General features: G+C 37.3%; 3 protein-coding genes and 1 non-coding gene across 4 annotated transcripts; 2 read left to right on the forward strand and 2 right to left on the reverse strand.

The window, feature by feature from the left end:
- Positions 1-118: 118 nt before the first annotated feature.
- Positions 119-1,093, reverse strand: LOC146452868 (uncharacterized). Its single transcript, XM_085097278.1, has one exon. It carries the CDS (start codon positions 1,091-1,093, stop codon positions 410-412), a length of 684 nt encoding a protein of 227 aa, XP_084953404.1. The 3' UTR covers positions 119-409.
- Positions 1,094-3,327: 2,234 nt separating this feature from the next.
- On the forward strand, positions 3,328-5,200 carry LOC146452869 (small ribosomal subunit protein eS21-like). Its single transcript, XM_085097367.1, has 6 exons — positions 3,328-3,421; positions 3,509-3,571; positions 3,799-3,862; positions 4,402-4,470; positions 4,805-4,860; positions 5,129-5,200. Exons 1-6 carry the CDS (start codon positions 3,345-3,347, stop codon positions 5,142-5,144), a joined length of 345 nt encoding a protein of 114 aa, XP_084953493.1. The 5' UTR covers positions 3,328-3,344; the 3' UTR covers positions 5,145-5,200.
- A 1,754-nt stretch (positions 5,201-6,954) lies between these two features.
- Trnai-gau (transfer RNA isoleucine (anticodon GAU)) lies at positions 6,955-7,053 on the reverse strand. The gene is made up of 2 exons: positions 7,017-7,053; positions 6,955-6,990 (listed from the first exon to the last, which is right to left on the reverse strand). It is a non-coding gene; the product is annotated as a tRNA-Ile (tRNA).
- A 5,362-nt stretch (positions 7,054-12,415) lies between these two features.
- On the forward strand, positions 12,416-13,541 carry LOC146452871 (uncharacterized). The gene has a single exon (XM_085097631.1). The coding sequence runs from the start codon at positions 12,622-12,624 to the stop codon at positions 13,210-13,212; it is 591 nt and encodes a 196-aa protein (XP_084953757.1). The 5' UTR covers positions 12,416-12,621; the 3' UTR covers positions 13,213-13,541.
- Positions 13,542-15,833: the final 2,292 nt, after the last annotated feature.

Raw genomic sequence — 15,833 nt, forward strand, 5'->3', positions numbered from 1 at the left:
ATTCCTGTAATACAAATGTAGTCTGGATGTCGCAATAAAACTGTCAGCCTTTCACCACGAAAACAATAACATTGACGCGTATACGCTAACATGCCATTCACAATACGTACACAATGACTAAATTACGTAAATGTGGTTTTGGTCGATAAGACGGTATCCATATATTTTAACCCAAATTAAATATGAACGTGAAATACAGGAAAGTATTGGATAAAAACAAAGCGAAGAAAACATGTAAATGTTAAACTCTTGGTGACCGCATGTCAGGTAACACGCATGTAAGCCGACGAGCCACCGGAAGATGTAATTAAATAATTCCTGCGACAAGAGCGCAGAATGTTTAATTTTAACAACGTATTCTCGATATTTCCTTTGTAATTTCCTATTTAATGTTTGCGGCAGCGTCTTATTAATCTGTTATGTCTTCAATTAATATTCCATAGTGAATAGCGTTGCCTCTCGTGGGCAAATGTTTAGGGAAATTAATCCATTTAGCCTTTCTGGGCTTTGTTAATCTTGCGGTCTGGATTACAGTTGTTCCTTCAATACACGCATGCTTTTCAAGTTTTCCGGGTTCTTCTTCTTCCTCTGACAAAACAGCATACCCAAATATGCTTGCCCATGTACTTTTGAAGTTTCTTTGAAGGCGGTACTTAAAATCAAGCTTTCCATTATTATGAGGCGACGCTGACTGACGGCTATTCGTGGTATTATCCCATAGACTTTGGACGGCGCACGAGATAGCCTCAATCCATTTTTCACAACTCGATTTACAGTCAGTTTTCAAAAGATGAACACCTCCTTTCCCGTACAGCTTAAATTTGTAAGTTCCTTCTTCTGTATCTCGCAAATTCTCAACCCTCGCTTTAGACTGCTGATGCAGCCGGCTCCGTTTTGACACCTTTCTGCCCAAAACTTTACACGTCGTTTCCTCCGTAAGTTTAACGATTCCTGCGATTTTCTGTTCAATTTCACTGATGAAGACGAGTTTATCTTCACGTAAGACTACCCAGTATTGCTTCCATGTATTTTTCTTCATTTTCTTCCCCAATAATTCAGCGTAGAAGAAGTCAGTCGCTCCTGCCTTCACCATGACGGCGATTGATCAAGTTTACGTTTTGACGAGAAGATCCTGTGTGGTTGTGAGACTCCAAAACCGACAAAGGGATCGAATTTTTAAAGTTCTTATTGCTCAGGACCAAACTACTATTTGCTTCGAGAAAGAATGAAAGAAGATATTTTAAACGTTTGAAAATTATAACTACCTGTCAGCTGTGAAACGCATCTATAAATAGGAATGTGTGCAATATGGCCTGCCTGCGCCTAGCGATAAGAAATGTGTTTTTAATCACTAATTGACCAATAAGCGCATGGTCTGGTGACTTCACCCTATGCCCGTTGGTTTTTGCATTCTTCGTAAAAATGTTATCAATTCACTGTTGCTCAGTCAATAATTAACAATATTCTGTCATAACTGTGAGGGTCTTCCTTCTATTTAAAATTCCGTCATTCAAGTTTGCTTTTACCATAAAATCTACTGTTTACTCAGCCGGTGAGGAGCAACTTGCCCCCTGTTGCTTAGACAAATAGCCCCCAAAAACATTAGCCGGACCTGATATGATTGGAAATAGAAGACTTAAAAAGTTCGTGTCTACCTTTTTTTTAGGTCAATGTATGTGTCGACAATAATCAATGATGATTAGCACGTCACGACGTTAAAAAAAAAAAAAAAAAACGAAGATCGAATTTATTTGAAATGAAATTTAACGGAATTGTTTTGGAACGGAATCTATAAAGGCCTCTAGCAAGATATAATCCGACTGAATTATTTTAAATCGGATTAGACTCACCACAGTAACGTGAACTGAGCTGATTTGTAACACAGCAAGACTCATGAATATCCGCGACATGCTGAACATCCTTGGAATCCCTACAACGCTGCTTTGAGATTTGTAACAATTACTCGGCTGGGACACACGTTCGGTCCACCAAATCATCCGCTCAAGTTCAGACACATTTTTGCTCATATTATTATGTTTATAGTCTTTATAAGCTTCTTTTCTCGTGCGATCCATTCATGGAACAGCCTCCCTTATTTTGTTACTGCAGACTTCAGTATCAGATGCCTTGGGAAGCTTTGCCACCTATCATACTATATTGTGGTCTTCCGGCCTTCTTTTCATGATTCTGTTGTTTTTATATAGTTATTGTTTCCGCTATGACCATAGAATAGTCGTCTCGTCTGCTAGCCGGATTATTAGATATGTATGCGTAACATGCCTGTCCGTTCATGGTCTTCATGCCTCAGTATTTTTCACAGGGCTAACATCCGGAGTGAAAATCATGCAAAACGTAAAATTTTTTGACCAGCCTTTTGCAATATTCTGTTTGAATTAGTTTGTTCAAAGCCTAAAAAATTTCAAAGCATTCCCAGTGTCCATGGAATAGAGTTTTATGAGTTAAGTGCAATAACTATATATAACCTCCTACATTCCATCACCAATAGTAATGACATTACTGTACCCCAAGAGAGGGTACCCTCAGTAATCTTCCCTATGGGCGAATTTTTGCTGACGTCATTGTTTACATTTTTCCTCATTAGCATACGACTGAACTCACAGAAGCCATGGCTGTATATATGAACTAAATGCAAAAGTTGAAAGAGCTGATTAATTTGAGCAATTTGTGCAAGTTTCAGCTCTTTGCAAGCAATATTGAAGGAAATATCAGCCATCAAAACTGCGAAATTGCTGGGTGGCGGAAAAGTTTATAATGAGCCATACATTCTCTGTAAAATTTCGAGTTTTTAGAAGAGAATTATTCCGAAACCATTCGATTTATTGGGCTCAAATTTTCAGAGAAAACTGAAACTGTTATGCCCTTACAATGTTCAGAGTTTTTATTTTATTAGCGTCATCAGATAGTGATAAGCACATGTTAATGAGGCAAAAAGTGTAAACAAAGGCTCGCCTATAACACCACTCTACAGAGCAGTATGAATGCAACCAATTGAGGAATACTGTTGCGCGTGCTGTCTATAGTTTTCAACTGAGGAACATCTACAAATTTTCCTTCATGGATAAATTTCACCGTGTCACTGTGAACCAAAATACATGTAGAAGGTGAAAATAAAGCCCGACTACAACCATCTTTGCTCCAGTTCATTCGGGTCTTTTTCGCGAGTCTTGAAGCTGGTACAGATAAATGTTCACGATTATATATGTATGAGGAAAAGAGCTTTTTGGATTTCAGTTGAAACAGTTGATATGGTGGACTTCGCCCTCGAAAGGTGTCCGCGTGAAATTGGAATTTTTGGAAGACTGGAAACAAATAGCGCGCTATGAATGCTGGGACTGCGCACGCTTCGTTCTCTTTTCCGCCATCTTTGTTTTAGAACACACTGTAATTTGTGTTGGCTAAGGTAAAAACGTGTTTGTCACTCACGAATCGTTAATAAATTAAACGAATCTGTTAACCAGTATCTTCATTGATTGTATGACCTGTTTAGATCATTAAAGACAATGCAGAACGAAGCAGGAGAATACGTGGATATGTACACTCCACGAAAATGGTCAGTGGACAACACATTCTCTGTGTTAAGAGTTCTCGTAATTAGTCTTTGGTATTTATTGTTGCATTGGAATACGATCTTTAGGTGTTTCTTTTTAATATTTTAACCCTTACAGATGCTGATCTATGCTTCAGAGTTTTTGATATGAATAATTTGGTTAAGGTATCATTATGCACGTGCTCTTATAATTAATAGTTTGAACACTTTCCTTGTGTTTCTGCTTACAGCTCCGTCACTAACCGAGTGATTGCAGCAAAGGACCATGCTTCAGTGCAGATTAACGTCGGACAGGTAAAATACACAGCACAGTCTACCCTGGGAAGCAATTAACATGTGTTCCAAGAGTGGTTGTATTAATAGTTGCACTGTAATCTGCATCTACGGGGTAAAAGCGACCTTAAAAATACCTAAGTACTATTTTACAGGACTACAGCTTCAGCAACTGTCTTTGTAAATTCCATTTGAAACAGTTTTCAGTTTAAAACTATTTTCAAGCAGCCATCTGCATTGAGTCAGCAGCATCCCCTACAAAAGCATGACCATTTCCAATTTTGACATGAAGTCATTGGGCAAACAGTTTCTTACTGAAAAAGAAACATTGTAGAAAAACTGAAGTCCTTAAACTCTGGGCTGAGATCAATGTTAGACCTGTTTTAAGACCAAATTAAAGAAATACTAAGGATTTAAAACAATACCTTATTGGTTACAAAGACCACATTCAATCGTGATGAAACAAATGTGGACAGTCACACTTACCCAAAAGAAAATTGGTTGGACCATGTCTTTATTGAAACCTGCCTAAACTTAATTATTGTCTCTTTTACTTACAGATTGATGAAACTGGTCGATTCACTGGCAATTTCACGACCTTTGCTTTGTGTGGAAATATCAGACAGAATGTATGTTAACTGTAATAATCTCTTGCTATGCAAATCATCGAGTGTAAATACTTGGATTTAACTTTGACCTGTTAGTTGTAGTGTAAAGGTCAACTCCACAAAACATTATTTTTTTTCACATTTTTTGTAAAGCAGACTAATTTCCACATTTTTCTAATCCCTGTTCCTTGCATTAATGTTGTAAATTAGTATGTGGAAATAAAGAAACTTGAAACAGATAGCACATGTGACATGTTGGATTACTGTAAAAACCAGATGATAAACAGCATAATTGTTCTTGGCACTACCATTCCAAATAAAGTCTGAGTGCTTTCTGTTTGTTTGGTTTCTGTAGGGTGAGGCTGATGATTCCCTGACAAGGCTGTGTATCGAGAATGGCACTGTAAACAAGTATGTATCTCTAGGCTCAGTGGAAGGGGCAGAGGCTGTGGTATTTGGATTTTTTGTTTTAATTATTTCCCCAGCACTTTTCGGCAGGAATTCTTTGTTGTTCACACCATTAACATTTTTTGCTATTGCATCTAGCCTTTTTATGAAATTGTTTTAGATTTACTTTCTTATGAAGCAGTTATTATAGACATTCACTGTAGCCCACAGTTGGCTGACGATTTGATTGTTAATACTGACTTTTTTGTTTTTGTTTCATTTCATTTCACAGGAATTATAATTCTTGAAGCAAAGGTTACAACAAGAGAATGCAGTCATAATAAATAAACTTGTGTTAGTTGTACAGAGTGCTTTGTCTTTAATTTTATGTTTTTTAAGGTTACCGTATACCTTTAGAGGTGTCTCGTGTCCAAGCGATGTAGCGCGGCTGGTTCAAACTTTAGCTACCTGCAACCTTATACAAATGAAAGCTTATAGAGCTGACTATCAAACTATACCAAGAAGTTTGAAATAAAATGAATTGTTGAATCTTTAGCACTGTTTTCTCTAATCAATTATTTCACTTGAAGGGGACACTTTAAAGAGCTAAAACTCAAAGGGAATTTGTTTGTTTGCCTTCCAATTTGGACAGTAGCTAGTTTAACATACAAAACAAAATGTGTGTGCGAATTTTATCTTTTAAAATATTTTTTCTCTGAGAGCGATTTTTGTACGATCACTCCACATTTTTTTAATCCTATTTCAAAAATGTGCTGTAACTTTTCACTGAAATTGAATATGGTAAGATGCAGACACATTTTTTTGGTGCGTTGGGTCCAAAAACTGAGGAGCTGATTAAATTAGGGAAAAACAAAATTCGCTTTGACTTGTAGCTTTCAAAAGGTGATTCGGACGCTTGTATTTAGAGGTTGTGAAAAATTCAACATTTCATTTTATTTCAAAATTCTTGGTATAGTTTGATAGCCAGCTCTATAAGCTTTAATTTGATATATGGGTTTAGGTATCCACAGTTTAATCAAGACGCACTACACCGTTTGGAGGCGAGACACCTCTGAAGGTATATGGTAACCTTAACCCCAATTCATAGCATCCTTAATACCAGATATACCTGGGTGTACAGAGATCTGATGGTCAGTTGATGAGTGTAATAGACAAAAAGAATTGTATGAAACCAAAATAATGGGCCCTCAAAATAGGTGTTATGAATTCATGCAAACTACTTGGAAATCACCTATCAAAAATTAGACAGCTGGCTGTCTAGAAATTGAAATTGAAACCCAAGACAAATTTACAGTATTGAATAAAAAATATTGAGAATGCTCCCTGGAAGAAAGACTGGGATGGATAATTAACCAATGCTGTAAGATATGGGGAAAATAACAAAACCAATTTGGAGGTCAACACAGCACAGACCCACCCAAAACCTCCTCTGGCAATGCCAACCCGCATTGCAGGGCATGCGTAAAATTGGAACAGTTTGCTGGCACCAATTAGTTTGAACATTTAACCCCCCTCTTTCCCCCCCCCCCCCCCCCCATTTTCTATGCTGGGGAATGGTATTTGAACTCTACCTGTGTAGGATGGGGAATTTGAACCTAAGTGTCAAGTTTTAATACACCTTTCTTCTTGTCCGGCGAAATACAAGTGATTCCTGATCCATGGATAAGTTCAAAGAAAAAAATGTCCCGTTTGTGAGCGATTGGGTCACCAAAGAAGGTCTCCACGAACTTTGCAGTGTTTTTAAAGGTATGAATAAAATCGACTTGAAAATGTAAATGAACCAGCATCAAAAACACTCACTACCATATGGTACATAAACTAAAAATAAAATAAAAAAGCATATATTTAGCATCATACAACTAGCTGTCCATGGTGCTTAAAACAATATTAAAAATCAATGGTAAGAGAACTCGGATTTTCTTTTTCCGAGTAGGCCTGTGACACTGAAACTGATATAAAAAATTACCTAGCGGTGTTTTCCCCCCAAAAAAATATTGAACCTACTAAGAATCTTTAACAACGGTTCACCATCTAAGTTAATGAAAAAAAAAAATAGAAGAAGAAGAAGAGAAAGAAAAATGGAAAAAAAAATTCAGATGGTCCGTGAGAGGCTCGAACTCTCGACCTCGGCGTAGCTGTCGGACTTATCAGTCCGGGTGTATCAGCACCGCGCTCTGCCGACTGAGCTAACGGACCTCCGATGGATTTGAAGGGTGGCTTTTTCCATATAATAACAATACACTATTCTGAAATCAAACAAAGGAAGCAAAACAGATATATAACGCCCAAAAATAAATAAAACAGGATTCATCTGCTGTGTATTACTTGTTGTCTGCGTGGATTTTTGTTAATTAGAGGTGATTTTAGCAATTAGTAATCATCTTTCGATTTTTTTTTTTGGTCTCTCCAGGAAGTCAAAACTCGCTCAAAATCCGGTATACACTGTTTTTGTTTTAACTATTCTTTTTATAAGAACATTTAAATTTTGAGGCTGAGGCTAAACGCTCTTATTATTGTTGGCAATTTGAGTCTGAAAAGTTCTTAAGATGTTCTTAAGTTATCCAATAAATCTATGCAAACGTAAGATACCTATTATTTGGGTTAATTGAACAATATCGACTGAATTTTTTTCATGTATTATATATTTTATCCGTGTCTATAGTCTTTATACTTTTCATTTTAAAAATATTTGGTTGTAATAAAAATGTTCTTAACTGGCTCTCAGCCTGGGTAATGTTCTTAGTATGTTCTTAAATTAATCTCAGCCCACTGATCTCAGCCTCGACGTTCTTAAAGGTTCTTATTAGAAGAAAAAAAAAAAAAAAAAAGAGTGTACATGAATGGCTTTCAAATAGCAAAAAAAAGGACCCGACGTTTGTTTCTCAGAAACTGCTCGCTGTAAATCGCATTTTACACCAAGAGATATTATAATGCGGTACGGTGGCCCACGCTACCTGTTCTACGGAAATAAAACATATGTACCATGTCCTATAATATAGCTAGGCCAATGTACTTAGGCTACTTCTCGAGCGGTATTTTTTCGTTTATACCCGACCCAATTTCAGACGAGAAAGCAAAATCATGCGCATTTTCAGGTCACAATGTCAAAGAGATCTTGCCTTTGGTCGAAAACAAAAATATTCTGCACTGTTAGGCATGGTACCGTCGCTGCACAGAGAGAAGAACTTAAAAGAGCGATTCTCGACAAAAGATGCTGTTTGCCAGTATACCTAAACCATCTGAATATAAGCCATCCAGGAACTAGGCAAACTTGACACAGAAAAAAGTTAATCAGCTCCACCATACATCAACGTGGCGGTGACAGGATTTCAAACCCTCCTATGAGGGGCAGGAAATACCGTCACGCTATCGGTTAGAGAGACTGATTTATAGAGTCGCGTTTACGGCAGACGTAAGATTCCCGGTTTACGCATTCTTGACAAAAAAAAAATAAGTACATAGATGAGAATAGAGCAAAATTATTCTGACCTTTGATGCTTTAAATTCAAAACAACTCAATTTTACTGAGAAATTGCAAAAAACGATACAACTGAATGTAGGATCAACGTGGTCACGTGATCATTTCCGCTGTTTGCCGTAAACGCAATTCTCAATCTGTTTGTTATCTTTTGAAGAGGAGGGAGCAAAGCCCAGTTCAACCCTAAAAAAACTCTTGGATTGACTGCAATGGGCTAATTACCATTTCCCGCCAAGCCTAATCTCGTGATTTGGCTTTGTTTCGTCGTCTTTTTTTTTTTTTTATAAAGTTTTCCTTTTAGTTAGCTTTGTGCGCCGTTAATATATCTGGGTAGAATGTGGAACTAAGCCTTAATGAATATTAAAAGTTCAACAGGTCCGTGATTTTTTTGATGATCTTTGATTCAGCGGAAAGAAAAATCCTTAAGCCAAAGCTTACTTCACGGATTACTGGGGACTCAGGGGCGGAAGTCTCAGCTGGATATTGAGGGGATCAAAGGTTCGTATTATGTGACAATTTTCTCACGCAGCTTAGCCATCGCTTTCGCCAGAAATCAGTCTCTAATTTGCTTTAATTTATTGTAGAACGGACATGCTGAGTTTGTCATCAACAGCTCCAGGTACTGTTCATAGGGCCCTTCATGGCTATTGGCCCCTAGCAGTGATGACTCAATGATATAAGCGTCTATAAGCCTTCATTTCCTTTTGCACTGGAAAGGAAATCAGTAAGTGTATATACTGGATGATATTGGATAGAAAATAAAATAAAAAGGTCAAGATATTTTTGGCGGTGCCCTTACATGACAAAAGAGACAAACAAATGCTAAAAATTGCAAAAAATAAACTTGTCAATCAAGTGAAGAAAGTTCTAATAAATTTCAACAAACCATGTATAAAGTTAAGGTGCACGAAGCAGGAGCATATTGAAGTGTATCGCGAAAGGTATTTCACTAGTTATACTCAATATATGATCTTTTCCGTTTGTAATATTGTTGAGTGTTATATGTGCACTGTTCCAGTACATTAGACCACCGAAGACTTTGGTCGATGAATCATCAAAACTGTTGACAGGTCGATTAAGAACGGGATGGAATTCTAAGAGGCCTACAAACTTCTTTTTGTTTAGATTTTCTGTTATTTAAATACTCGTCATTTATTTTCCCTGTTTATACAATTTGAGTGGGCTTTTAGTAAGGAAGTACATATCCCAGATCATAGCTTAAACAATTGAGCTTGTACTGACAAAAGAATAATTTGTTTATCACCGGCACTTTTTCAGACTTATGTTTTTTCATTAAAAGCAGCATGAGAAGCAACAAGTTTGAGTGAGTTTTATGGAGTTATGTTATAAAAAAGCGTACGTGCTTGCTTTTTTTTGGTAGTTTTTAGAGTATCTTGTATCTTTTATAGCAAATCGTGAACCTGTATGCCTTGTCGTGACGAGCTTCAGTTCTCAACCAAGCGTGATTCCGCATCATGGCGTGCAAATTTAGTTTAAAGGGTTCAGCATTTACGACTGACTGGCAGCCAGTGAAAGTCTGAATAAAATAATGTAAAATAAATAAATATTGGCATTGTATTTGTTTATTTTTTTTATTTAATTCAAGAGATTGGAGTCACGGAAACTACTGTACTGCACATGAGATATTCAAGAGATGTTTGTCCCCCATTGCAAAGTTGGGGAAATAATCTGAGTGTTTCTTTTCGTATTTGGATTCCTCAGTTTAAAATCCCTGCTCCTTCAGAGACAGAGGATAAATCATACAGCTCATCAGCCCTTTCTGTCGGCACTGAACTCTGCGTCTTCCCAATTATGGTCAAATTTCCGGAAAGTGGGCGAGAGCCAAGAAAAAGCGGAAGAAAAAGCGAAAGTAAGACAACTTTATCCTTAGTGACCTCGTTTCCCTCTCAATGGAAAAAGTTTAATTGGTCTACCGAAAACATACACCACGTACGCTTGGTGATATACGCATGCTTGGTTTCAGGGCTCTGCGTAACGAAGTAACGTTTATGAGAGATATATTATGCTGATGCAGCATATGCTCTTTTCTGAATAGCTGATTTGTAGTAAAGACGTCACAATAAATAGATTTTTGACAGAAGTTAATTATTGAATTTTTATATGTTTTTACCCGAGCCCGAAAGCTTGCAAAACCCCTTCTCCCGAGTTTTCTCTTTGATCCCGAAAAGTAAGTGCTAGCTTTTTTCTTCTTAATTATGAATTTTAAAATTATTACATCCTATGCTAATACAAGCTAAAGTCTACGTAGCTTGCTTCTGATACAAGACATACAAGTGAATGCAAAATACCTGTTAAGAATTCATCGTACCCCACCCTTAATAAGGAGCTAAGTTCTAGTGTGATTTGACGAGGCATGGATTTTCCGCTTTCTCCTTTTTTACACATTCTAAACCTTGAGTTTTTACTCATTGTGTAGTTGTACATAGCACATGGAACAAAAATTGTTGTTCTCTTTGTTCGAATTAAGAAAGGTAAACATTGGAATACGGTCGAATGGTATCTACTCTTGCAGTAGGTGGGTTGATCTGGCACACGAGTTCAAATATTTAAGTGGCATTGTTTTAGGGTACTGTATCGTTCGTAAAACTAAAAGAAAAACGACAAACTAAATATCTCTCTTAAGAAAACATTAAGCTGCCTCAAGGTAAGTTTTTATTACAAAGTGGATATTCCTAGGGAATTTGTGGGTTTTCATTGCGGTTGCGGAAAATCCAGGCTTTAAACCATCCCCCCCCCCCCCATGGTTTACCCCTCATGGTGGGAGGGTGCGTTCTGGCAACAGGACGTATATAGAAGTTGTCGACCCCAGATAGACACGACTGACTAGGAAAATTACGACACTACCTCACAAACACTGCGAGTTCAAAGGCCGAGAGATAATAAAAGCTTGCGTTGATTGAATGAACCGAAAAATTGTGTAAATCCGCTTGCAACCAGCTGTCTCCTTGAACTTTACAAAATTTGTGGTTTGGCAAGAACATACTTATTCGTAGTGTAGATGGAATCGGATAAGATCAACATTCCCCAACGAATTTTTTCTTGTTTACTTCTACGTGATAATAATTTGAGCTGAAAGCTTTGAGGTTCCGCTCCTTTAAATTTCCGTAGGTGTTTAATATGGAAGGCGTATAAATCCTTCAAATATGTACGTTTATATACACGTACACCTAAATGCCTTGTGCTCCCAATGACAAGCCCCGGAACTGTCATCCGCCTGCTATTCCTTCCGTGAAAGAGGCGGTAGGTTGAAGCTTGTCATGAAAAGCTGCCTCGTTTTCAGATGGCATTCCTGGCGCCAATGTCCTGGATCTAGGAAGAAGCCAATCAGCGTCAAGCAACACTGTGACGTTTTAGTGTTGGTAAATGGTCGGTAGGAGTAAAGACCTGAATTCGCTGGCAGCTCATGATTTAAGCCGATTAAAACCTTCTTCAACTTTGGACGTTAATTACATCACGTTTTAGAATTTGCGTTACAAACATTCTTCTCTTCAAAAAGATACAATCGAGAAAGTATTGATAAGAATATTGTTTTCCTGATATCTTTCATGAGAAAATCTCGGCTTAGTCAGAATTGGAGGTCGTGTCGCGGCTGAAGAAACGTGATTCATATTTTCAGCACTGGTTAAAACCTTAGAACTTGAATCAGTAGATAAGCACTATAAGTAGTGTAAGGAAACTACAATGGAGAACATTTGACCTTAACTGAGAAATATTGAAAAAGCTGTAGACAGTTATCATTTTATTTCTTTTGGTCAACGACAGGAAATGTCTCTCTTGCTGCTTTCCAGGAACTCTTCAATTATCACAACGCAAGCTTCACTTTGGAGGTTTAACTGACGTAAACAAGAAATGCATTTTTGTTTACGTGAGACTGTTCCGTGACTGAATACCTTGCGTAGTTTGAAAAAGGCTCGGCGCAAAGCGAAAAGCCGAGGCAACATGAACTGCACAGAAATGTTCGTGACGAATAAAAAAACACTACCCTTTGTGGGTTGGAACCACATCCGCTAGAGACAATACTTATTTCGACTTAAGAATCTCAAATCTTTTAAACTTTTATTCACGAGAACACGATTGCGTGCAGGGGAATTATTTTTCGGTCGATGAGTTGTTTTTCTTTGAACTGCATAAACAAGGCTCAAATTAGATCACGTTATTAATAAGGTGATACTTAAACCTCTTAACTCCAAAAAAAGACTTCTTTGTTTACATTAATCAGCGTCAATCAAGATCCGGAGCATTGAAAAGAGGAAACATTCCCAGACATGAATCAGTTGAACGACAACATCACGGACGCATCATTAGTTGGAGAGAGGAACAACAAGAATATAAACAACATGAAACAAGATGAGGAGAGAGACTGCCAAGAAATAACAAAAAGAAGAAGAAGAAGCAGACGAAAAGATGTCAGCAATGCCAACTGTAACAATTCTGTTAGTGTTACGAAACAGGAAAAACTGGAGAGAAGAAACGCTTTTCGCGAGCCAGGGGGGAAACGCAAAGAATACAAGTTGAACAGTCGAAACGAACAAAGCCGGCGATACGGGATGATAGTGGAGGACATATACATAGATATGGATGATATTGTTTTTGACATTCAACAAGGCAAACTTTCAGTAGACTCTCTGCCTAAGCTTGGACTCTTTCCCTTACACGAGGCAGTCGCTCGCGGGCTCATAGACTGCGCTGAGAGTCTCATAGAACTTGGATTACAACTTACAAGCGAGACTCCTGATGGACTCACACCGCTTGAGGTAGCAGTTATGGCGGGGAACTTTGAGGCAGCTGCGCTATTGATTCAGTATGGTGCACCTATTGATCGCATTCGAGATGGAATCCCACAATTTGGGAGATGATTGTTTTGCGCTTGGAATTCCCAGCGGATTAATTTAAATAACATAAAAGCGTTTAATCGATGTTTATAGACAATGTTCTCAGATAATTGACGCAGTATCCATCTTTAACACAAGCAGTCACCGGGGTCACTCGTATAGATGTAATTAATGTTTTATCCGTTCTACAGACAAATCATCTTTCTCTTCAACCAATGTTGGTCGTTTTGTAATGAAAACGCACAGTATACGATATTGACACGCTATTACGATAGAGAGAAACGCCTTTAAATACTGTGCGATAAAGTGTATTTATTTAAGCTTAAGAAAATAAATGCAATTTTGTAGAAATACTTTCAGTGTTGTGACGTAAAAGTTAGTTAACCGTGGAGGGGGTGATAAAATGCTCTTTATACTGCACTGCCAGTAAGTTATTATGCTCACAAAACTACTGTATGCCTTGTTCAGTTATCAGTGCATCAGAGTAAGCAGCAGTTATTTTGGCACAACAATGCGCATACTTGTCGTCCGGTAGATAGGTACAGGCTCTTCGGCCCACTTCAAAATGGCGCATATTTCACTTCGTGTCATTTATTTCAGTATCTGTAAGTGTTGAAGGTAAATGACTTAGAAATCTCATCGAGATATAGCGACAGACTGTTGTTGTAATGCCGTAAATCGAAAAGGCTTAGCGGTTCCCAGATTCTCACCGTTACCAGCAATAATCTACTCCTGGTCAGTATTGATCGCTTTTATCTTTTTTGGCGAAAGTCTTATCAATCATCATCACCTTTATTGAGTTCTTGGCCAACAGGAGTCTTTCACCAAAAATGAGCGGCAATGTTTAAGACCTTTTAATTAACGAGATAAAGAATTGGAAACAACATTTCAACTGAGATCTCTTCAGACGATTGTACTAAGCTTCACTGATGCAGTTATGAAAAGGACAAACGGGATTTATTAACCAGTCAATGAACGCCGACGAAAAACTCGTTGTCTTTTAATAATTTAATAGGCAAACGTGATTTCCGAACATAATTATCTTCTCTTATCGGTTTAACTAATGTTGACCCCTTTGCCCACGCATAAGAATGCGGATTACAGTAAGTGAATTTACTTTCTTAAAATCATTAATTACGATGTATTTCTTATTAGAAATAAACATTGTTTCATTTTCTTGGTCACCAGTGAGTAACATATCACTTTCTGTATTCAAAACACGTTCAGTAGCTGACTTTGATCTTTTCTCCTCTTATTTTTTCCGTTTTTGTTCACTAATCTGATCCCCACTCATCTTATTGCTTCCGTTTCTGTTCATGAGTCTTCACTTTAATCAATTCCCTTCATTTTTTTTTCCAGTTAGACTTTCGTTAATTGTAAGTTCCTTTAATTAATTGCACCTGTAATATCCATTTGCCCATATTTCTCCTAAACCGAAGCCAGCAAGTCAGTTATAATCTGCAGCTAGAGCAATGCGTGAATGAGTAACGAGCAAAACATTTCCATAGAGAGAATGTCGCAGCCCGTGGATTGGATGAGATGAGTAGCCTTTTAACTGGATTTCCGTATCTTTTTATTGGGATTGCCAAACTCATTCGCCCCGCACTAAACAATCTTTCCACATTGTAAAGCATTCCAACACGAAATATTATTGCAATTGAAAGATGAGGTCATTCTGCCTAGAATGAGACATCATGTTACTAGAAACGTCACAAGATGAAATAAGAGATCAAAACAACAGAAAATTAAATGCAAAACAGAAAAATCAGGAAACATCGAAAGAGGGATTATCAGTAAAACATACATGGAAAGATTGCAACCGATTATGAAAATAATACAGTAATTGACTCAAGACTAGAAAAATATAAAAAACAGTCAACTTGTGTTAATTATGAATCACAAATATTCTTCTAAAAAAACTCCGATTTTAAATCGAGCTGTATTCTTCATTAACCTTATTCTTTTTCCCAGTGTTGAGAAAAAAAGTTCCCTACAAAATTATGACCTCAATTGAAAACCCCGATGTCACAAGGACAGGAGTTGTAAAAGCCTAGAGTTAAAATGAAATGAAATAGCTCTTTTGCAGCAAGCAAGCAATAGCAAGGCCATCATATATAATGTAAATGTTGAGTTTTTGTTAATAATAAGGGGATCTCCTTAGAAAGACTAGAAAAGCGTGTATGAGCTTGGAGAGATCTCCTGATACTAGATGATGTAACTGATTTAAGCACACTGTTAAATATGTGGCAAAACAAATAGATAGATAGATAAATAAATAAATAAAATGCTGCTCTATGGTCAACAACTCAGCTTCTTCAGAAGTTTTCTGATAAAACTTCATCTGTTTATAATTTAATGAGGCCTAAATAATTATGGAGTGAAGACAACTAATGCTACTTTGCAAGACGTTTAAATCGCTTTTATGCCGATAAAAATACCACATAGTTATTCTTAGAGACCTTAAAGAAAAAACATCGACTTTTGCAGACCGCAAAACCTCATTTACAAAAAGGTGCCGTAAATAATTCTTGTAATTCTTTCAAGATCACGGAACGAGGTCACGATTTTATCTGGGAAACTAATCTGGGGAACAATTTAAAATATATTCTTAGTTTTTTGAAATCGGTCTGCAGCAACTGAAGCCT

This window comes from Pavona decussata, unplaced genomic scaffold, assembly GCF_977016875.1.
Source record: "Pavona decussata unplaced genomic scaffold, jaPavDecu1.1 SCAFFOLD_366, whole genome shotgun sequence".
NCBI classification, from domain to species: Eukaryota; Metazoa; Cnidaria; class Anthozoa; order Scleractinia; family Agariciidae; genus Pavona; species Pavona decussata.

Excerpts from the sequence above, each read along its gene's own strand:
- LOC146452869 (XM_085097367.1), top strand. The coding sequence starts at position 3,345 with ATGCTGGGACTGCGCACGCTTCGTTCTCTTTTCCGCCATCTTTGTTTT. Across the intron at positions 3,422-3,508 it reads TGTAATTTGTGTTGGCTAAG|ATCATTAAAGACAATGCAGA; the intron begins GTAAAAACGTGT and ends TGACCTGTTTAG. Across the intron at positions 3,863-4,401 it reads TGCAGATTAACGTCGGACAG|ATTGATGAAACTGGTCGATT; the intron begins GTAAAATACACA and ends TTTTACTTACAG.
- LOC146452868 (XM_085097278.1), bottom strand. The coding sequence starts at position 1,093 with ATGGTGAAGGCAGGAGCGACTGACTTCTTCTACGCTGAATTATTGGGG.
- LOC146452871 (XM_085097631.1), top strand. The coding sequence starts at position 12,622 with ATGAATCAGTTGAACGACAACATCACGGACGCATCATTAGTTGGAGAG.